Consider the following 22,849-nt stretch of genomic DNA (forward strand, 5'->3'; position numbering starts at 1 on the left):
TGAGGGGCTGGAGATACTGTTGAAGGGAGGTCACACTGCTTTTGGGACTGATGTTTGAACATTTAATGCCTTAAATGACTATTATGAACAACTTGGCAAGTCATGGTGTTATAATAAAAATTAGAAAACAAAGAAATAGGGCAACAAAAAGACATATTCAGAATAATTACTTCCTTATAAACTAAATCACACACACATACACACACACACTTTTCTTGTTACTCCCCCACCCCATTTTGTTGGCTATGTAGTCACACAAAGAGTGAGTTTACAAAGCTGACACCAATACCTGGGCTGGGTTGGGGTTCCCACTGGGTGATGTCTATACTGATTCTGGGCCTAGATGACTAGCTTCTCCACGCTAAGGGTACTTGCGTTTTCATCCTCTTCATTGGACCCAAAATACCCAGGAAGGTCCAGCATTCTCTGCTCAGCCTCAGTGAGTCCAAATGAAGTATTGTCATAGAAAGCGAGCTCAGGTTGGGCAGGGAAGCTTTGACACCTGTCATTTCTACACTGGGAAGGGCTCAGGGGGCTGACCTGCTGGTAGCTCTCTTTGAGAGTGGAGGGAGAAGGTTGCTTCCTTGAGATACCCCTGTGGCTGGGAGATGGTCCTCTGCGAGTTCTGTGAGTCTCTATTCTCTCACCTGCCACCATCTGACGATCCCCCAGATCTGGTTTCTTGCTGGGCTGCCCCAAGGTGTAGGATTTGGGGAGTGGGTTCAGCTGGCCACTGGTACCACAGGTCCTTTGGAGAGCATCCAGTTTCTCAGGAAATGGACCGGCGCCTCGGCTCTGTGGCCTGGCTCTGTCCTCTGCCTGGTCCCAGGTCCAAGTCCTGGCACTGTAGGCTGGGGCCTGCCGGGGAGTCAGTGTGGACATGCTTCGCTCCCTGAATGGCCTGGCCTGCTTGCTCTCATGAAAACTAGCCGTCCTCCTAAAATGGGCACTCCGGGAGTGACTGCGCTCCGACAACCCTCCTCTGCTGCCCAGCTGCCTGAGCTGGGATTTGCGGATCAGAGTCTGGCTGGGGCTCATGGCACAGTTGGCTGGAGAGATGGCACCATCCAGCCTGGAGGGCGACCTCTCCTCACTACCTAACCCGGGTGGCTCCAGAAATGGGGACTTAATGCGGAACTTGTTGGCTGCATTTTCTGGGCCTTCAGGATCTAAGGGGGGGCTTTTGGCCACATCAATGGCCGTGTCTGTCAGGGGACTCTGGGACACATGGTATACCTTGGTGGTTTCTGTCAGGCCCTTCTTCTTCATCTCCTTCAACTGCTGCTGGGCCAGACGGTAGCTGAAGAGTGGGGGGATGATCTTCTGGGCGCTGGACTGGAAGCTCTCACTGCCTGACGTGTCATCCTCAGGAGGCCCCAGCCCATTCCGCCTGTAAGTCAGAGGGATGCCCATGTCCTCAGGGCCCCCTGCAGGCCCATCACCCACATCTGAGAAGCTCCCCCGTGGCTCGCTCAGCTCACAGATGTTCTCTTCATCTGAGTTTTTCCGGAAGCTGGGGGAGTGCAGGGAGTTGTGGCGGGCTGGGGTACCACACTTCGGGGCCCTGCCGAACCTCCTCCAGAGGGTGATGAGTACGGTGGCCACAATGATGAACAGGCACAGAGATATTCCGGTGACTGTCACAATGTTGTTGGACTTCGCTGGGGCATGGGGCTGAAGGGGCGTTGGACTGGAGGAACGGAGAGCTAGACATAAAGAGGGACAAGGAGAAGCAGATATGTTACTGTGACTTTCTTTTGAGGAAGAGGCAGTCAGAGGAGGAGGCAGAAGACTAGGATTGGGCTTTCTGTGCGCAGCTCAGGCCAAGCTAGCAGAAGGAGACTCTGAGAAGGGAAAAGAATAGGGAGGTTACCGTGAGGGACTCTGGCGCTCATCATACCTGCTGGAACAGGTCTCAAAAGGATCTTCACAGAAGGAGCATAAGGAAAATTTCAAGGTGGGGAGGGAAATCAAGGTTTTTCTCTCAAGTCAATGTGCCTATGATATACCTGTCATTGAATGAACCTTGGAGATACACAGTGGGAATTTCCTAGTAAGGATCAGTCTTGAGGGCAAATATATTACAGGTGGCTCCAAACCTAAATCTGCACATCTCAGGAGCAATTGTGGGGGGAAATATGTCTTCTAGCAATGTAATTCTACTCAGACCCCACCCCACCCCAGTGTCCAGGTCATCTTCCCTCTGTGTCACAGCTCTGCTCTCTCATTCTTCTCCCTGAACTCAGTTGCTTGTACTCCTCTCTACCAGGCCCTGCCTTTCCTCCTCCCTCTCCTCAAGGCTCTCTGTCCAGCAATTTCTAAGTTTCATGCACTCTTGAAGCTTCATTTAGCCTATACCACCACTGAAATACCAAGCCTGAGGCCACCAAGTTTTACTCCACACTCCCATGCCCCCCTCTTCTCCCTCTTTTTTCCTCTCTGACCTTTGGCATTCCTGACCACACAGCTCCTCCACATTGAGTGCTTGCCCACTAAACACCCTGCATTTCCTTGCTTCATTCAAGGACTGGGTAGATGCCATAACACAGATTTTATTGGCAAGCAGGTCAGCTACAGGATGGGATTTTTGTTTTTTTTGGGGGGCCTCACATAGTGATGTTCATGGATTATTCCTCATTCTTGGCAAGGCTGAGGGGACCATATGGGATGCTGAGGATCAAAACCAGGTGGGCAGAGTGCAAGGCCTTATCTGATGTGCTATTTCTTTCAATCATGGATTTTTTAAACTTCTCATTTTTATCACTCACAGCTGATTTCTTTGCCTCTATATCAAAACTTCTCATAGCTCTGTTACCCACCAGGCCAGATCCTACTCTCTGTCCCCACCCCAAAGAAGTCAATGGTCACCAGGACATAGATCCAAGCCTCCTTAACCAACCTAAAACTGAGCCACCATCATGTCCATTGCCATTAGCTTCCTCATATCTGTACTTGTATTATGTGCCATGATCTCCTCTCCCATATTCTTTAGTCCCTCACTGGTCATATAGGCACACTGCAGCCTCTCTCAGCCCTCTATCCCCTTTTTGGCCAGCCTCTCTTTTTGATCAATACCTACACCCACAACCCATCATTTCAATCATTTTCTGTCCCATCACCTGAACATTCCTGACCTTTAATACTGAGCTTTAATCTCTGTACTGATAAGTCCCACTTATATGTGTGAAGTCTCATCTAACAGCATCTCAGCCCTGAAAACCAGAGGAGAAAAAAAAAATTCATACCAGTGCATACCACTGGTTCTGCAAGCTACCACTATAACCCTCCTATGGGTTCTTCAGCAACTCTCTCCCCTACCTCCCACCATGCTGCTTCCAACTATCACCCTTCTGTTATAGTCATGGCTTCCTTTGCCATCCATCCTTCACACAGACACAGCAGCCACTTTATCCACCTCTTTCTCTAGGACATAGGGTGAGAAATGTTCTCCTAGAAAAGAGTCTTTTGACCAAGTTTTCTCTTGACCACCATTCTCCAAAGTATCATCCACCTACACAGATTTCCTCCACTTTTCTACATAGCTCCTTTACCTCCTCCTTTATACTCAAGCTATTCTCATTTTTAAAAAGCCTTTCTGGAGCCAGAGAGATAGTACAGTGGGTAAAGCGCTTGCTTGGCATGTGGCCTACCCTGGTCCTATTCCTGACACCAGCTATGATTTCCTGAGCACCAACAGAAGTAACCCCTGACTACAGAACCAGGAGTAAGCCTGAGCACTGGTGAGTGAGTGAGATATACCAAAACAAAAACAAAACCTTTTAGACCCTCCTCCCTACTGTGAGAGCCTGATCTTGCTCCTGGAGTTCCCATCTATGTTACAGCATGGAGTCCACATGGGCTGACTTATTGCATTCACAGTGTAACCTCAGGCTTCTGCCACTTCTCTGAAACTCTTCATGAAATGGCTCCTGAGGAGGTCATTAAGGATCTAAGAGCCCTCCAGGAAACTGGCCTGTTCTATCTCCAGATTTCCACAAAAATGATGGCTGCTGTGCAGAGCTACCCATGTTTGTGTTTCCTGGTTTCACATCTGCAGTCTCTCCAATAGGGCTCAGATTCTACAACCGCTCTGAGGTTGCTTTGGGGGAGATACCCTAGGAGGAAGGGAGCACCTACCAGCACAGTCCTCCAGGGAGCACGGCGAAGTCTCTGAGGACACTCCAGGGCAGCTGGTTCTGGAGGGGGAGGAAGTCAGACACACACGGTGGCGCTCTCGCATTCCATCCCCACATGTGGTGCTGCACAGGCTCCAAGGCTGCCATAGTCCCCACGTCTCTGCAAGGACACCAGCCAAGCTTTTAGTGCTATGTCCTCTAAGGATCAGGTCAACCCACAGCCTTAGAACAATAACACTCAAATCAGAGGCCCAGGAAAGCCAAAACTAAGGGGCCAGCAAAATAGTATAGGGGTTTGAGGACCTCCTGCTTGATGCCTGGCACCTCATGTTCCCCTAAGTACACCAAGGGTCACTCTTAAGTATAAAGCCAGGTGTAATTCCTGAGCAATGTTGAATGTGACCTCAAAGTCCCCACATCACCAAAAATAAGTAATCAAAAACATTCCCAAATAGTAGGTGTCTCACATAGGGGAGCACATGTCCTGCAAGTGGATGCCCTGGGTTCCCCTGTCCTGCTATGTCTTCCATACTCCAGTACCCCAGTGTGTGACCTCCCGAGTAATAACTAAATATCCCTCAGGATATAGAAATTTGAAAGAAATTTTGCCCTACCTTCAAGACAAAGAATAACTGTATAACCTATAATATATAAACCATTCTAAACAGTCCAAGAGCCGGATTCAGGGGCTACCAAGGGGTCTGGGACATTAAAGATGGGCTCCTGCAAAGACAGGCAAGATGCAGGTCCTGCTCACTTGGGCCCTGTGCCAGGGCTCAGATTGTTAATAATTCTTCTTGGTGGGCAATGAGCTGCCCAGAGACCCACTGTGGGCTGGCATGAGAATACAGAAGTCCAAGGAGAAACACATGAGTGGGGTTTGTCTCTTCTTGCAGGTTTTGTTCAGCAAACTTTACAGGAGGCTCATAAAGACAACAGGCAGGCACAAGGCCAGAGGTAGAGAAGAGATGGAGCCAAGTATGGGAAAGGCATGAAGCTCATCCATTTCTGCTCCTCACCTGCACATGGTTCTGGACCATAGGGAACAAGGCAGTAACCTTATCACTCCCTGGTAGGTTTCAATGCTTCTAGGGATGGGGAAAGGGGAAATGTATTATTCCTTAGAGTGAAGAGGGAAGTTTTTTTTTAAATATAATTTTAATTTTGATCATAGTGACTTACATATTGTTGACAATATTATTTTAGGTAAATATTTACATAAAATCAGGGGGGATTTCCATCACCAAATTGTCCTCCCTACACCTCCATTTTTGTCCTATCTCCCATATCCTCTTCCCTCACCCCCAGGGCTGCTAGAATATGTGGTCCCCTATGTACCTATCGTACTACATAGTAGTCTTGCACCTGTTTGGTCTAGGTGCCTCCCTTATTTCCCCCTCTAATTGGGAGGCAGGACTAGCTAGTTCAATTTGCGTGGTTTTGTTTGAAGAAGAGAAAAGTAATAAACTGGGGTAAAAGTCTAATACTCTGAAAGTGGGCGGAATCCTTCTAGAGGCTCTCATCATCGATTTGAGAGGTGAAGGAGAAAAAGAAGATGAAACACTCTACCAGTACAAAAAGAAGTGTCCAATATCCAGTGAGGACTCCAACAATAACGATAAGCACCACAAAAAAAAAAAAAAAAAAAAAAAAACACACCATGGTCTTGAGATAAGAAACATGACATAGCACATAAAGAAAGAAAAGAAAAGAAAAGAAAAGAAGAGAAAAAAATAGGTATACTGGGGACAACAGCTTCAATAACCACACCCAAACACTGGGCAAGGACAAGCTCATGAAGGAATGTCATTCTTCAGACTCAGGGCATGGCCCTTGACTAAGACTAGGATTGAATTAAAACAAAATAATGTTCTCCCAGCCTGCACCCACCCTGCCTACTCCCTGCACCAGGCAAGACTCAAATGATAAGAGCTACTACTGGGAGAGAGGGGAGAGTTGGCTAATGCAAATCCAATCTATACACACGCTCCAGCCTAGAACTGAGAGTACAACAAAAGCAGCAGGAGCAAAAGCTTTGGCAAACCAACTCTTGCTCAAAGCACAAAGTAACACTGGAAAAATTCTAATCTGCCATTCACTGAAGGCAGTCATAGCAACAGCAAAAACCCAAAGCTCCACTCTTTAACATACTAACTAACCCAGCACCAAGCTAATCTAGCCAAATGAGGATAAATCCATTTCCAAGCATAAGTGCTATTAATTGGTGTCACCAGTGGTAAATCAGAAGTCTAGCTCTCAAACAAAAATTATGAGATATACAACCAAAGCTAGAAATAACAAGCTATCAAGAGACAAATTGGAGAGCCACTTTCAGATAGTGATGATCAGATACAGAATTATAAAGAGAGAATAAAATAATCCTGTGATCAATAAAGACATTAGTGGAAAAGATGAACAAATACCTTAAGAAATAGAAAAATCTCATGAGTTGTAAAATAAAAGAAAGTAAATAAATCCTAGATATGAACAAATATAAATAATATCTCTTAAGGTTCAACAGGGGACTCCACACAATTAAAAAAAGAAAACAAAACAAACAAAAAAGAAAAAACAATGACTCATAATAGAGTAGAGGCTAAAGCAATAGAACATCAGTTAGGGCATTTGCCTTGTACATGGCTAAGCTGGGTTCAATCCCTGGCATCCCATATGGTGCCCTGAGTCTGCTAGGAATAATTTCTGAGCACAGAGCTAAGAATAACACCTGAAAGCTGCTGAGTGTGGCCCCAAACCTCCACTAACCCAAAAGGAAAGAAAGAAAAGAGAAGATCAAAAGAATTCATCCAACCAAGGGCCAGATAGAGAGTACAACAGGAATTTCCTTGGAATCAGCCAAACCAGGTTTGATTTCTGACACTCCTCTGACCCTACCAGGAATGATCCCTAAGTTCAGAGTCAAGAGTAAGCCCTGAGATAGCTGAGTGTGGCTAAAACAAACCAAATTACCCTCAAGAATTTCCCCAAACTAATACTCAGTCTGAAATAAAGAGAAAATAAAAATAATAAAATTGCAGAATTTGTAATATGATAAGAAATAAAGAAGGATGCTTCACCAGCCATTCTACTTCTTGGTATCTGTTTCTATGATGCAAAAACACTTTTACAAAGGGACATAGGCAAACCATTTTTCATTGCTTCACTTAGCACCAAAGCTAGGATATGGCATCAATCACATATTCAATGTCAGATGAGTGGGTAATGAAATTGTAGTATATATACACACTATGAAATACTATGCATATGCATGGGATAATAAAGCAATTCATTATAACTTGGTTGGAACTAGCAACTATGTTAAGTAAAGTCAGAAGAGGACAAATATAACAAATACCATATAATCTCATTTATCTGCAGTATGTAGAATAACAGAACAAGGGAATGCAAAGTAGGAATACTGAGATTACCCTGTGCCCTAGATTACTAAAGTGTGACGTATGTATATGGAATGAAAGAAACTGAATGGGTAAGTAAAAACAGTTGGATGGTGGCTAACAGGGGCACTATTGGTGGTACAGTGGTATAGGTATATGTCTAAGCCATGGGCCACAACTTTGTAAGCTGGAGATCCAAGCTACAATAACGAAACTTAAAAACATGCCTAACAACGAGGTAAGTGAGGTAATGATTGGTGTTGGAAAACTGATGCCTAAAACTATTGTGAACAACTTTGTAAATCATGGTGCCTCAAAAAAATATATGCATACATATATGTATATATATATGCAAAAGAAAGACATTACGAGATACAGTGGTAGGGCATTTGCCTTGCACGCTGCTGACCCAGGACAGACAATGGTACGATCCCCAGTATCCCATATGGTTCCCCCAAGCCAGGAGCGACTTCTGAGTGCATAGCTCAGGAGTAACCCCTAAGCATCACAAAGTGTAACCCAAAAATTAAAAAAAAAACATTATATGCTGAATCATTATATAAGAATAAATTGGGGCTGTGCAACTGCACAGCAGTAGGACATTTGCCTTGCATGTGGCTGACCCAGGATGGACCTGGATTTGATCCCCAGCATCCCATATGGTCCCCCAAGCCAGGAGCGATTTCTGAGCACATAGACAGGAGTAACCTCTGAGCATCACTGGATATGGCCAAAAACAAAATCAAAAATAAACAAACAAAAAGAATAAACTAAGCATGGTGCCTTCACACACTAAATGACAACAATTTAAAACTAAAGCTTCAAAATACATGTAAGTCATCCCAGGATAGTCATTACTGATGGACAAATACAAGTTTCCCTTCTGGAAAAAGAAATATAGTCACTACAAGATAAAGTAACCAAACAGCTCCTTATAGATGTTCAAGTAGTAAAAGCACATGCCTTGCATGTGGAGGCCCTAGTGTTGACTTCTGGGATTTTAAACACTATATTTTTTTAATTTAAAAATTATAAAATAAAAGATCTTTGACAGCTCTGCTATCTGTAATGCCCAGCACCACAAGTAACTCCCAGACTAGTGACTGCAAGTGCCACAGAAAGGAATGCAACCTCTAGTGAGTACAACTAAATGGGGAAAATGTTGAAGCAGAACAACCAGAAAGTGTGAATTATGTGCACGTGTGTGAACACTGTGAACACTTGTGAACAGCAAGCTCCACAACTATCACTTGTGAGGTCTTAGCTAAAAGCGAAACCCTGACAAATACAACCAAAACAGCCCAAGCCTCAGCCAAGTCTTACATTGAATCCTAGTGTGTGACTCCCTAGTGATCACCACTGTTCCAGGACCACCTTCAGACATGTGTGCAAACAAGCCCTAACCATCTTAACAACAACATTGACATAGTAAAGGAAAGGAGATGGGGGCAAAGAATTATCTTAAACTTCTTTTCATCCAGCTCTCAAACCTATCGGGTCATACCAACTTTAGGCACGAAGACATCCTCTATGTGAAAGTCTGTTCTCAGACTTTGTGGACAAAAGCTCACACACACAGTCAAAGCAAGCACCAGAAAAACAAAAGGAGAACATGTAGTGCAGGTACATTCTCAAATGAGCCAGATGGTGTAATCTTGGGAGTGAGTCATGGAATATGAGCTCTCTACAGCAATTAAAAATCTCTGGGATTTTCACAAGGCTGGGATCATTTACAAATCCTGGATAGACATCAGCTGAGGAGTGGTAATTACCGTATGTTCCATCCAGAGGTCCAACTAAGCACAATATTGGTTCTGTGTGCCCAGATCTCACTGCAGGAGCTTTAAATGGTAGAACAATGAAATGGCTTTGTCCTCAACTTCAGCTATTCTAATTCTAAGCCCCCAGTGCTTGCAAACTTTTGGGAATCTCATAGGAAAGCCTCTCTGAGATGAAGTATTGAATTATGTATTGGAAATACCACTTTGAAGAAAACGAAATAGAAAGTTAATGTATAATTTATTCTTATGATCACATTAAAACCACCAAAGACAGAATTACAAAGTTAAGAATCCTTTTGTTATTCTTTCTGACTCTCCTTTTGCTTTACATAAATACAATTAACATAACTATATAAAGACATTTGTCAAACTAAAAACAATTCCATTAGCAGGGGCCAAAACACTCAGCTTTAATAAAAGCATGAATCTCAATGTCAAAAATCTTATTTTAAAATGTATTGTTTCCCTTAAAAGCAAAATCATGAAATGTCAGATAATCAACAACAGGAAATAAACATATAGGCTAAGAATGATATCTCTGTATTTCTAAACCAAATTAATCTAACAGGAAACACAGGAAACTGCTCAAATAAAGCAATGAACAAAGTTAGTTATGCCAAAATGCTTTTAAATGTCTGTCACCTTATCTGTTCCCTGAATATTTCTGCTAACAATTTTGAGGAAAATATTTAGAAAAACAGGACTTTACTAGATCACTCAAATATCAGAAATGAAGAACAAGATGACAATATTCTAACTTTCAAACTTCGTGCATAAAAGGTAGTTTTGCTTTGTTCTATTTGGGTTTCCACATATGTGTTCTTATTCCATAACAAACCTGTTTAGCCAAAATAAAATGCCTGACAGGCTACTCTAGAGGATGTTAATTCTGAAAGAGCAAATTGACCTAGAATATGAAAAGCAAAGTTTGAAGGATTCTAGTCTACATTATATTCACATTAAGATCTTTGTGCTCAGACACATTCTTATAAGCATATTTATAGAGAGGAGTGAGTTGCTAGAAACATATGATGGAGCAAAGGCACTGGCTGGTGGGCAGTTCAGATTTTCAGTTACAGAATAAGGCTCTTATTTTGGGCAAAGCATGCTTTTACCTAGACTTTAACGTGGGCAGCTCATCTTTCAAGAAGCGTAGGTAACATAAAATGAGTCAGTGAGATGAGGAGAATATTTTTTTCTTTCTAAAATGTTAATGTTGTTTAAGACATGTAAAGACAACTGACTGCATGGGAGGCAGTAAAGTAGAGTGGGGAAAGCAACTTTGTAAGCCAGTCTAACCACCAGTGGGGTGAAATCACTCAAGTGCCATGGACATTGGGCAAGTGACTTAACCTTTCTGTGACCCTCTCTTCTCACAAACAGACAACATAGTAAGTCAAACTCAGAATAAGCTATTCACAAAGCCCTTAAAACAATACCTGGTGCAAAATAATCACTATGTAAAAATTAGTTTATTGTGCTAGATGGTCACATAAAGTCCAGCAGATATTTTTGTGGAATTAGGAAGGGAGATAGTTTGACTAAACTTTATTCATTCATTTCAGAGAATTTAAAGTCTTCTTGAATAAAGTATCCCTGTATCTGCTCCTATGTAATTTTCTAATTTATATTTTCTAGTTTTATGTAAAGTAATCCACAAAGTAGACAACTTGCTTTAAAAAAATTCCAGAAAGAATTAATATATATATATATATACACATACATTGCATACAACAAAGAAGAAGTGATCTCTGAATGCAGAGCCAGGATTAATCCCGGTGCTGTGACTTGTGATATATGTAACTTATTATTGTATACAACAAAGAAGAAAATGACAGGGCAAAGCCCAAGGAATAGCAGAGACAGAGCTCCTTCTTCGCAAGTGTGTGGTTTGTAATTCAAATCCTCAAAGTCTCACATGTGGCATATGAAACTTGGCAGTTCTGCTATCTGTGAACCCTGACCTTACAAGACATTTTACCTGCACCAAGCCAATTATGTGTTAGGCACCACAGGAAAAAGGGTATGACCTCCAGCAAGCACCATACTTAAAAAAAACCCACATGTAAGCACCACAACCACAAAGTGTAACCTCTGATGAGCATGTGTATGAGCACTGCGAACAAAAAAAAGAGAGAAAGAGAAAGGAAAAAAAATGCTGCAGGGGCTGGAGTGATGGCACAGCGGTAGGGTGATTGCTTTGCACACTGTTGACCTAGAACGAACCGTGGTTCGATCCCCGGCATCCCATGTGATCCCCTGAGCCAGGACTGATTTCTGAGCGAATAGCCAAGAGTAACCCCTGAGCATCACCGGGTGTGGGCCAAAAAACAAACAAACAAAATGCTGCAGGGAGTGCCATGGTCTATTGGGAAAATACCACCCTTAAAACATGCAATCCCCAGTAACTCCAACAATTACTATCAATAATGAGGAAAGAACAAAGTAAGGGAATAAAACAACAAAGGACCAGCAGTGCTGTAAAAACAGATTTATCCTTGCAGAAATGAGGCTGTAAATTGATTCTGTACTGTCCACATAAGCCCAGACCAGTCTGAAGGGCAACGCTGTGGTTCAGGATTCTGGGCTTCCAGCAGAGCATGTGATCTCTGGCATATAACCAGGTGTGTGTATGTGACCACCACCACTAAAGTGTGTGATCTGAGGCCAAATGAGCATCCCAGCATAAAAAAAAGCACAAGCCCTGGCAAACATGTGCAAGAACAGCAGCTCAAGTGTGCTGCCCCACCCCCAGCAAAGTGTCATGGCCAAGTGTATATAGTCTTGGGTATGGCAACAACCTGGTGGGGGGTGTGGTATTAAGAAGGAACTGGAAAGAAATCAAAGGGGTTAGCTGCACGTGCTTTGTATGCACCCAACCCTGACACTACATATTACCACACACAACCTCACCCTGCACCAGCAAAAATAGCCCTGAAGGCCCCAGCACAGAAGTGTCCATATTAGCATCATGTCATTGAGCCTGAACATAGTTACTGGCTTGGCTGGTCAAACAGAACCAGGAGGGGTGTCCAAGTCCTCTGAACACTACAAAGGAGGACCCCAAAAACTGTTAAAATATGAATATGGGGTCAGAGTAATAGCATAGCAGGTAGGGCACTTGCCTTGCATTCGGCCAATCCAGGTTTAATTCTCAGCTACCTATATGGCCCCCCAAGCCCACCAGGACTAATTTTGAGTGCAGAGCCAAGAGTAATCCCTGAGTTTGTTTCTTAGAAACAAACAAACAAACAAAGTGAATGTGTACTTATATTTTTAACTTTATCTAAACAGATATGTACTCCCTTACCCCTCAGGACAAATAACATCAGTTACTCCATTTAGATTTTTTTCAGTGTATAACCATGCCTGTACCCTATTTTACTAATGTTCTTCCAACAGTTCCTCAAGGCAACATATCCGAACCAAACACATGGGCCATTTCTGCACACACACAAAAAATACGTTCACTTTAGAAAAAATAAAAAAAATCGCTCTAAGGATTATCTGTTCTGTAGTGGATGAAACTTGTTGTTTACCTGCTATTTTACGGCCCTAATTTGAAGAGAGGGAAAGGTTGGGGTAAACACGTTTTCAAAAGAAATGAATGAGAAATTTATGGGGATCCAGTGAGCCTGTGCAATCCCCAAAGACATGGTAGGTTCAATGGAAACCCTGAAGGTTGCTATTTATGGCCAGGAACATTTATAAGTCAGAGCTGTCACTCAATGGGAAATGAAGAGAATTGATTGGCTCAGAAATGTTATGGAAGAGATACCGAGAGTGCCTGCAATCCTATGGCTGAAGTACCAACACTGATGTCATTGGTGGGAAGCCATGCAGAGACTTAGGGCTCTTGATCCAGAGTAACTCACCCCCTCCACACATTGTCACCATGCTGCTGCCACATGGAGAGTACCCTCAGTTGGGCATACTGAGAAGCTACACACTTGTTTGAGGGGGAGGGCCTAGGCTAATCCTTGTAGTACTCTAGGGTTCTAACTGACTCTGTAGAGAGATCAATCCTGTTAGGGCTCAGAGGACCACATGTGATACTGGGGATTGAATAAAGGTCAGAGACATGCAAAGCCTAACTGTACTATCTTTCTGGATATAGAGTCCATCACTCTGTTCTGTCTTTCACTTTCACTGATGCTCTGGGGGAAGTCTTATCTCTAGATCCTTCTAGATCTTTCTTTCTAGAGAAAGAAAATTGTGATAGACACTTCCCCTACCAGCTCCCAAGGCCTGTTATCAAATATGATTTTCTTTACTTTTCGGGTAGTTTCCATTCTATTCAATTAGACATACCCACCCCAATCAGAAAATTATTTTGAAAATTCAATCATGTCTTGGATGATCATTTCTCTCTAAAACCTGGCCAAAAGTAGCCTCATATACTGGTAAGTCCCATTTTCACTTTGATAAGCATTATCTGAGCACCAACGAAGGGGCAAGCAGATCAAGTGAGTCAATTAAAAATCACCCAAAAAAGGACAGAATTCATTTTGGGGGTCACAAAATGAGTTTCCCTCACTTTAGGTAGGAGTTATGCTAAATAGGATAACAACAGGGGGAGTAGATACCCTCCCACCACAAAAGGGAAGAACAGAAGCAACAAAGGTTATATAAAAGAAACAGGTCAAGGAATTTGACACCCTATTAGAGACTTGGGGGACAGGTGAATGCTTCCTAGTAAAGGTAGGAGGAGGCATCCTAGGGCTCAGACTTTAAGCTTGGCAATCACCACAGCTGACCTGAACTTGAAACAATCTCTCTGGGGGAAGTGAGGAAATAGATTGAGGATGGGGTTGAGTGATGGTTCTCTCTCTCTCTCTCTCTCTCTCTCTCTCTCTCTCTCTCTCTCTCTCTCTCTCTCTCTCTCTGTCTCTCTCTCTCACTCTCAACTTGGAGTTGTACTCTGCCATGCTCAGGGCTTATTTCTGGGTCTGTACTAAGAAATTACTCCTAGTGAGCTCAGGGGATGAAATGTGGCACTGGGGGTGAGGATTGAATAGGAGTCAGCTGCCTGCAAGTCATGTCTTGACCCCTGTAATGTCATTCCAGCTCATAAGGATCTATTCTGACTCCAGAGAATGAAGAAAGGTTGAGTCAAATGGAAGCCATGGAACTAGGGTGACATGGATTTAGACAGATTTGAGGCAAAAATTCACAGAACGTGATGACTCATCATTGGTAGGAAGAGGGCATCTGATTTGAACCAGGATGCTGGACGTTTAGAGGAGATGATGAGACTAAATCCAAGCATATTGCTTTGGAGAAGTTGAGGAGACATCGGAATTGCCTCTGTGATTAAGCAGCACCAAGATGCAGGGCAGGGGCCAGGCGGTGGCGCTAGAGATAAGGTGCCCACCTTGCCTGCGCTAGCGTTGGACGGACCACGGTTCGATCCCCCGGCGTCCCATATGGTCCCCGAAGCCAGGAGCAACTTCTGAGCTCATAGCCAGGAGTAACCCCTGAGCGTTACCAGGTGTGGCCCAAAAACCAAAAACCAAAAAAAAAAAAAAAAAAAAAAAAGATGCAGGGCAAAGACACATATGGAGATCTTAGGGTGCATGTGAAAAAAGGAGAAACACAAGCCTGAGGCTTTGAAGGATAAGGAAAGTTAACAGAAGGGATCGCAAAGCAACAACAGGGAAGGTGAGTGGTAAACAAGAGGAGTGTGGTGGGTAAGATTTCAGGTCAATGAAGACAGGACCAGGGCCAAGTTCTTGGGTTTGGGAACTTGGAAGTCATTCGCTGATCACTTTAAGTGAGAGCATATCAGAGTACTAACAAGTGAATGTGAGGTGAGGAATTCAATACCAAAGTGTAGGTGGTTTTAGTAAGAGCCATGGTTATAAAAGGAAAGAGAGGAAAAGAGGGTGTTATCTGAAAAAAACCATAGATGAAGGGTAGTTTTTATTTTGTTTTTAAATAAAAATGTTGAGGACATTCACAGCTGATGGGAATAGATCAGTCAGGAAGGGAAAGTTTGACAAAGAGTGCAATCAATGAATATCAGAAGGTTCCTGAAGAAAGCAGGGTGGGGGTGGGGTCCAGGTGGGGTGAGGGCAGTGACGTTGTACTAAAGGAAATACACTTCTTCCCCCTGTCAGCAAAGATGGGGGAAAGGACCCAGACTTGCAGGCATAGGTATTTCAGTGGATGGGTGAATGAGCCTGACAGCTTCCAGCTGCTGTGTGAGGTAGGAGGCAAGTCAGTTGGAGGGGTCATCAGCAAGCATGGGGCAAAGGACAGCCTGGGGGAAATCTGAAAGCTGTTGTCAAGAAGAAGAGTGTGAGCCAGCCGGGGGACCAGGTCAGGTAGCACAGTACACCCATGAAGTGGCCCCAGTTTACATAGTTGTGACCTACAATGCGAGTGCAGTGAACCAGGAGGAGGATTGGAAGGACAACCAGGTATGTTAAAGCACCAGTAAGGGAGAAGCTAAAGTAGTGGGCCACAGAATCTACTCTGAACAAAGAGGTCAGTGCAAGTAGGGAAATGGCTAGTGGGTAGAGAGTCAAAGAAGGGGCCTCTTGAAGGAGTGATGGGGTCATTTTGAAGCAAGAAACACTTGGGGATATAAAGATATCAGATGCTTATGGGATAGCCATACAAAGAGGAACATGAGGACTAAATGGCAGTGGAGAGGCCCCTGTTGGGATTAGTCGGCCTTGTCCAAAGAATTCAGAGGTGAGGTTTTTGGAAATCTCACTAAAGAGGCTTCATTCCTACAATGAAGGAGGAATAGAGAAAACTGGCAACAAAAAGGTATGTTACTAAGTAAGCCTTGGTATTCAGCTTTGCCTTCTGGTCATACTTGCCCTGGATTTCATAAAGTGATAAGAGAACTGAAGAGATAGCATAGTTGTAGGGCATTTGCCTTGCACAGGGCCAACCCAGGACAGATGGTGGTTCAATTCACAGTTTCCCATATGATTCCTCAAGCCTGCCAGGAGTGATTCTGAACACAAAGCCAGGAGTAACCTCAGCACCACAAGGTGTGACCCCAAAACCAAAAATAAATAAAGTATTGATAAAAATATAAACTAGCATGTCATAATAGCTATTGTGTACTTCCTAGATTCCTGGCACTATGCTATGACCTGTTCCCAATGATTCCATTCAGTTCTCCCAATACTCTGAGGTAAATCATCTTATTACCTGCATTGGATTAGGATAAACCAAGACCTACAGGAGTTTAGTAAGTAGAAAGGCAGGTCTGCTCACCAGGACTATTTTTCAGCTGCTGTAGAGTTAGTACAGGAGTGATGCTGCATGTCTTACCTGTTCCAAATAACTGGATCCCCAGAACCACCTGATGGTCCTGGGAGCAGGGCCAGGAGTGACTCCTAAGCAGCAATGAAAATAGCCCTCACCTCAATTTTTTTTTATTTGGGACAATATTTGAGGTATTGAAGAGTAAGCATAAAAATGATGGTACCTGATCAGGGATGTTGTTTAACTGCAGAGTATATATATTTTGCCCTGGGTTCCAGCCTAATACAGCATGTGCCCTTCCCAGCACTACCCATGTGGCCTCAACAACAATAAAAATAAATGACCCAGTGCTGAGAAAAGCATGCTCACCTAAATCTGAAACAAGAATCTGATTGCACAAAAGCACCCAAAGATCTTGAGACTCACCTATATTTCTCTGAATGAGCATGCACTTCTTCTCCTTAGCGGAAAAATGACTTCTGCTTGAAACTCCAAAGTCAAAGCAGTATTTATTTCTCCCCATGTCGAAGAGAGTGCAGTTGAATGCTGTTCTCCTCTCCCCCAAAGCCAGGCTGTTGATGGCCATCCGAGAGATCCTTTCCCCAGGATGGCTAGAGGTCTCCAGGGAGACAGCCACCACTCCTTGGACGAAGGTGCAGGGCGGTGGCAGCACCTTTACCTCCACCTCAGACTCACATGTGAGTTCAGGCACCATCACTAGTTTGTATCCAAATTTCCGTGCCAGGTCAATGGGCCCCACTGAGGTGATGACAGAGTTTCGCCCAAGCAGTCTCAGGACTACAGTGACATAGGCCTCAGGACCTACAGGAGCACAGTCAAACTCCAGCCACTGACTCTGACACAGCTCTGTGCGCTGGTGGTTCCGTATCTCTACAGGATGTCCCTGGCCCACTCTGGCCTCAGGGAGACTGTTGGTGAAGACCACGTCCACCAGGAGCTTAGGCTTGTCTCTGGGGAATGCACACAGTGTTTGACTGGTAGCCAGGCCCACCTGGAAGGTGCCTTCAGCAGCCTGTGTTGTCCTGTTCAAGTCCACATGAAAGACAGGCCACTCCACCCTGAGGACAGCCCCACTCTCCCACCAGGGCACAGTGGTGCTGCTGTTGTCAGTCTCTTCTGGGGACATCACGAACCAGTAATCTCCAGCTTCTTGAAAGAAGAAGCATTCAAACTCGATTCTGCCCTGTGAGTCGTTGGTCTCTAGGTATTTGGTGACAATTGTCTGGTTGGTGTTGGCCTCCAGTAACAGGATGGACACATTCCTTAGTGTCCCATTGGCACTGTCAAGAGATTGAAAATCCACAGTCACGGTGCTATTGCTGAGTGCTACATGGTCTGGCTTCACCAAGAGAAGGTAGTCAGCTTCCCCGAGAACTGCAATGGAATATTCAAAGCTGGTTACACAAAGGTTTGGTCTGAGCAGCAACACCTATAGAAATGGCTTTCTAGAAAAGATGTTTGAGTATGGGCAGAAATGAGGGACTTGTGCCTGTGCTATCTCTGTGTGTTTTTTCCTCTTCCTCTTGCATGGTTATTTAAAATAATAACACTTGCACAGATTTTAAATAACAAATATGAGACAATTACAACATTCAACAACATAACAGCAAGAACTGACAATTTTTAAAATATCAATCCAATACCTAGCGTATCATATCCTGTTAGTCATATCCTGGTAGTGGGGGGAAATGAACCTATCCTGATATGTTTTATCTGAATGATACCATACAAGCTACTCTAGAGTCAAGGGACCCTTGATCATGAGCCCTTATGAGGGGTCATATAACTGAACATAAGGGAAGTCTGGCAATGATAAAAGATTTCTAAGTACATGACCATCAAATGCATAATGAATCCAAGATTCATGAATCCACTTGCCCATGCTGTGCTGGCAAAAGGGATTGACTGGGTTAAGTTCTGCTCTAGAGAGCTTATAATGAAAGATCCTAAATATTCTCCAATTGGTTCTTCTCCAATATAGCCAAATCTAAAACTTTCACCAGTAAAGAAACTATGCCCTTGATATTTTGGAAGTAACAATTTCAGTGAGTAAAGTATGCTGAAATTTTATTCTACGAGGGTCATCCAAAGCTTGGAGCAAGCCTTTGTGCCATCACAGTGACTGCTCTGGGGACACTGTAACAGTCCCTAAGGCATCAGTAACTGGCTTAGAGAAGACAGATAGCCACAAACATCATTCAGGATCAATCATCTCTTTTTTTTTTTTTTTCAAAAAGGCCCTGCAGGGTAAGCTGAAGAATGAGAAGAACAGACACACAGGAATCTTTGTTTTATTTTGAACCATATCCAAATATATTTAAAAGGAGACAGAGTTGGGCAAAGCAACAAGCAGATGGCCCATGGCTCATATAAGAAAGAATCCTAGATTTAGGAACTGCAGGGCCCTTTGAGTTAGAAAAAACATGTATAGTAGTCATGGCTTTACTTTACTCCCAGCACATAATACACAGAGCTCATAGTCAATGCAGTGTTTGGGCTGGTAGTCTTTATTTATTTATTTATTTTTTGCTTTTTTGGGTCACACCCAGTGGCACTCAGAAGTTGCTCCTGGCAGGCATGGGGGGAACCATAAGAGGTGTTGGGATTTGAACCACCATCTGTTTGAATCAGTTGTGTGCAAGGTAAATGCCCTACCGCTGTGCTATCTTTCTGGCCCTGGGCTGGTAGTCTTTAAATATATCCTAATGTGTAACTAACCTATGATTATTAAGCCAGTACAAGAAGATAATTCTGCAAAAAGGTATTTTTTTTTGGTAGTTTATTTTGCTTTCAATTGGTTCAATACTTCTTTTTTTTTTTTTTTTTTTTTTTTTTGGTTTTTGGGTCACACCTGGCAGTGCTCAGGGGTTATTCCTGGCTCCAGGCTCAGAAATTGCTCCTGGCAGGCACAGGGGACCATATGGGGCGCCGGGATTCGAACCGATGACCTCCTGCATGAAAGGCAAACGCCTTACCTCCATGCTACCTCTCCGGCCCCTCAATACTTCTTTTAAAATAAAAAACACAAAACTTGCAAGCCAGGATGAAGCTCATTAGTAGGGGCTGTGCATGTGGTGAGGCTCTGGGTTCAATTCCTACCACTACCCAAAACAACTTGAACAGTTCTGAATGTAGAAAAGCAATACAGGCTAAAAATTTTGGATTTTACACATCAACAGAAGTTAAGAGATACTCCTTTTTGTTTGGGGATGACCTAAGAAATATGGGTTATTCTGGGGTGGCTTCTGTTTGGATTAGAGGTAAAAATTTCAGGGGATACTATAGTCCAAGGAAGGAGCTAAGACTTAGAACAAAGATCCCATGAGTTACAATGGGATCAGGATAGTTATGTGGTGCATTTTATTTATGTTTTGGCTTTGGGCCACACTGAGTGTTCAGGGGTCACTCTTAGCATGCTTAGGAGACCATATGAATGCCAGGGATCCAATCCAGATCAGCTGTGTGCAAAGCAAGTGCTCTGCCCACTAGCACTTGAGTCTCTATGGCACATTTTAACATTAAAAGGTAAGCAATATTTAACTAATTAGTAAAAGTCTAATATTAACCACAAGATGGTTACTGAGGCAGAACAGATACTAATTGGATGAATATGCTGGTATTAGAAAAAGAAGATGCCATAAATAGGTTCCAGATGCAGCAGTAGTATGTGCTATAGAGAAAATTTATTCTTTTAGTCTAGAACTCTGTATTTCAGAGAATATATTCTTACTTTTAAAAAAATGCATTTTGGGGGCCAGGGAGATAGCTTAGTGGTCAGGGGTGAATGCCTGGCATGCAATAAACCCTGGTTCTACCTGGTTTCTGGAACATCCCCAAGGACTCTGGTATCCTGGGCCTATCTATGAATATTGTGTTTCTTCATACAAGGGTGCTGGCTTTCACACTCTGCTGGAGAAATGACACCAAGAGTTGTCCTCAGACCATATGAGCACCGCTTGGGAGACCCTTTCCACACACAAAACTACAAACTGTGCCACATTCTGGTTACTATAGTGTTTTCTATTAGTAGATGTGCATAAACTTCTATGCTGTGTCATAGTTTATGTTCACTTAACTTTTATTTATACATTCATACATTCCAGTAAAGTATTTTGTTTTCCACAACACATAACTTTCTAGGCTTTGTTTAAATGGCTATATATGTACACACACACACACACACACACACACACACACACACACACACATATAGTTTGTTAGTTTTGGGGCCACATCAAGTGTTGCACAGGGGTTACTTCTTAGCATTCTGCACTCAGAATTACTCATAGTACTTCTTGTGTGAGCATATGGGATGCCAGGGATCAAATCCAGGTTGGCCCTATGTAAGGCAAGACCCTACCTACTCTACTACAACTTGGGCTCCTTAAATAAAATTTTTTTTTTTTTGCTTTTGGTATTTTTGGGGGAGGGGGTCACACCTGGCAACACTCAGGGGATTACTCCTGGCTCTACACTCAGAAATCGCTCCTGGCAGGCTCAGGGGACCATGTGGGATGTCGGGATTTGAACCACCATCCTTCTGCATCCAAGGCAATGCCCTACCTCCATGCTATCACTCCAAACCCTTAAATGGAATATTTTGATGTCCATATTAATCATTATAAAACCAAGGACATTTTAAAATTTTATGAGTGTGTTTTATAATTTTAAGAAAATAAACTAGTCTGTTTTAAAGTAGAAATAAGTGAATGAAAAATAAATTAATCACAGATTGGATCTCCAGAAAGCATAATGAAATGTATAATACTAATTTACCAGGAAATAAAGAGAACTCATGGTAATACAGTCATCTATAGTTTGTTAAAATGAGTTAGTTTTTAAATTTATTCTTAAGGAATTAAAATATGTATAAAGTAAAATCTGAATCAATTATACAGTACCTGAAGAGAATCCAGTTGTACAAATCACAATTTAAAATGTACTGCACTGGGCCAGAGTGTAGCACAGCTAGTAAGGTGTTTGTCTTGCATGCAGCCAGCCCAGGACCAATCTGGGTTTGATCTCTGGCATCCCATATGGTCCCCTAGTCTGCCAGGAGCAATTCCTGAATACAGAGCCAGGAGTAACCCTTGAGCCACCAGGTATGCCCCCCCCCCCCCCAAATACTACTGCATTGGGCTGGGTATGAGGATTGGAGGAAGAGAAAATCCTGGCTTCAGTGAGGCCCTAGATTCAATCCCAGCACTGAAAACAAACTGTACTGCACTGTGGATTCTGCTCTGCCTCAAACATGGTGTTAAATATCAGAGTATTATGCAGCCTCAAATGTATATTTTCTCATTACATCTATAGTACTCAGTTCATCTCCCATACTCACCATAGTCACAGAGAACCACCAACAATAGATTTGAAACGTCTTTCAACATTTGTTTCATTCTGATCAGCAAAATCCCAGGTCTTTGGTCTCCTCATGTCCTTCCTCACATCCAACTTGTGAATGTATTTTCTTCCAAAGCACCTGAAATTAAACCCTAAAAACATGATTCTGGGATTCATAAAATAGTAAACATTAAATGACAAAGCAGTCTAAGAATTCAAGCATTCCTGGTGACACTGAAAGGAATCTAGGATACAGATGTTCTCTAGGAATGGTCTATGGCTACACAACTCCCTTTGGAACCCTTAGAGCTTACCTGATAAGACCAGTCAGGTAAGCCCAAATGAAAAATAACACTGAGATTGCCTTTGCAAGACATCAGTTCTCTTGTCTTACTGCACATCTTTAGGTGAGGAGTTGATCATTTGAAATGAACCCAATTTCATCAAACCTATAGACAATTTGCCTAATAGATTTTTCACATATCTGGCTTCTCATACTGATTGATTAATATGATCATCTCTTTTTTTCTCCCAAAATTGCATTCCACATGACACAACCCTGTCTTGTTCACACACAAAAAAGCTTATAAACATGGTCTCTCTTGCATCATTAACATTTCATGCACAAATAATACATTTTGCTTGCACAATCTGCATTATCTAGAGAGCTTCATTTCTATTCTGAGTGTTGGGGAGAGGTACACCTAGCAGTGGTGCAGGGAGGTTGCTCTGTGCTTAGGGGCCTAGTCTTGCTCTATAATCAGGGGCCATACCAAGTGGTACTTAGGGGACCATATGTGGTGCTGAATTCAAACCATTGTTGAGGCCATTGCAAGACAAAGTGCCTTACCCTCTGTACTACTTTTTTTTTTTTTTTTGGTTTTTGGACCATACCCGGTGATGCTCAGGGGTTATTCCTGGCTATGCACTCAGAAATTGCTCCTAGCTTGGG

At 43.0% G+C, this 22,849-nt stretch overlaps 1 protein-coding gene across 2 annotated transcripts; it reads right to left on the reverse strand.

Moving 5' to 3' along the window:
- Positions 1–339: 339 nt before the first annotated feature.
- THSD1 (thrombospondin type 1 domain containing 1) lies at positions 340–21,953 on the reverse strand. 2 transcript variants are annotated; one of them, XM_049778766.1, is made up of 4 exons: positions 21,896–21,953; positions 16,963–17,931; positions 4,138–4,296; positions 340–1,706 (listed from the first exon to the last, which is right to left on the reverse strand). In XM_049778766.1, the coding sequence occupies exons 1-4, from the start codon at positions 21,951–21,953 to the stop codon at positions 340–342; spliced, it is 2,553 nt and encodes an 850-aa protein (XP_049634723.1). The 2 variants fall into 2 exon arrangements, with proteins under 2 accessions (XP_049634723.1, XP_049634724.1); XM_049778767.1 differs by lacking the exon at positions 4,138–4,296.
- Positions 21,954–22,849: the final 896 nt, after the last annotated feature.

The sequence above is a fragment of the Suncus etruscus genome, chromosome 8 (assembly GCF_024139225.1).
Source record: "Suncus etruscus isolate mSunEtr1 chromosome 8, mSunEtr1.pri.cur, whole genome shotgun sequence".
NCBI classification, from domain to species: domain Eukaryota; kingdom Metazoa; phylum Chordata; class Mammalia; order Eulipotyphla; family Soricidae; genus Suncus; species Suncus etruscus.

What these genes read in the sequence shown, in the direction of transcription:
- THSD1 (XM_049778766.1), bottom strand. Translation starts at nt 21,953, where the DNA reads ATGAAACAAATGTTGAAAGACGTTTCAAATCTATTGTTGGTGGTTCTC. An exon ending in GGTGGTTCTCTGTGACTATG is followed by an intron (nt 17,932 to 21,895) that starts GTGAGTATGGGA and finishes ATTCCATTGCAG; the next exon opens with TTCTCGGGGAAGCTGACTAC. An exon ending in GCTCATTCAGAGAAATATAG is followed by an intron (nt 4,297 to 16,962) that starts GTGAGTCTCAAG and finishes GTGTCCTTGCAG; the next exon opens with AGACGTGGGGACTATGGCAG.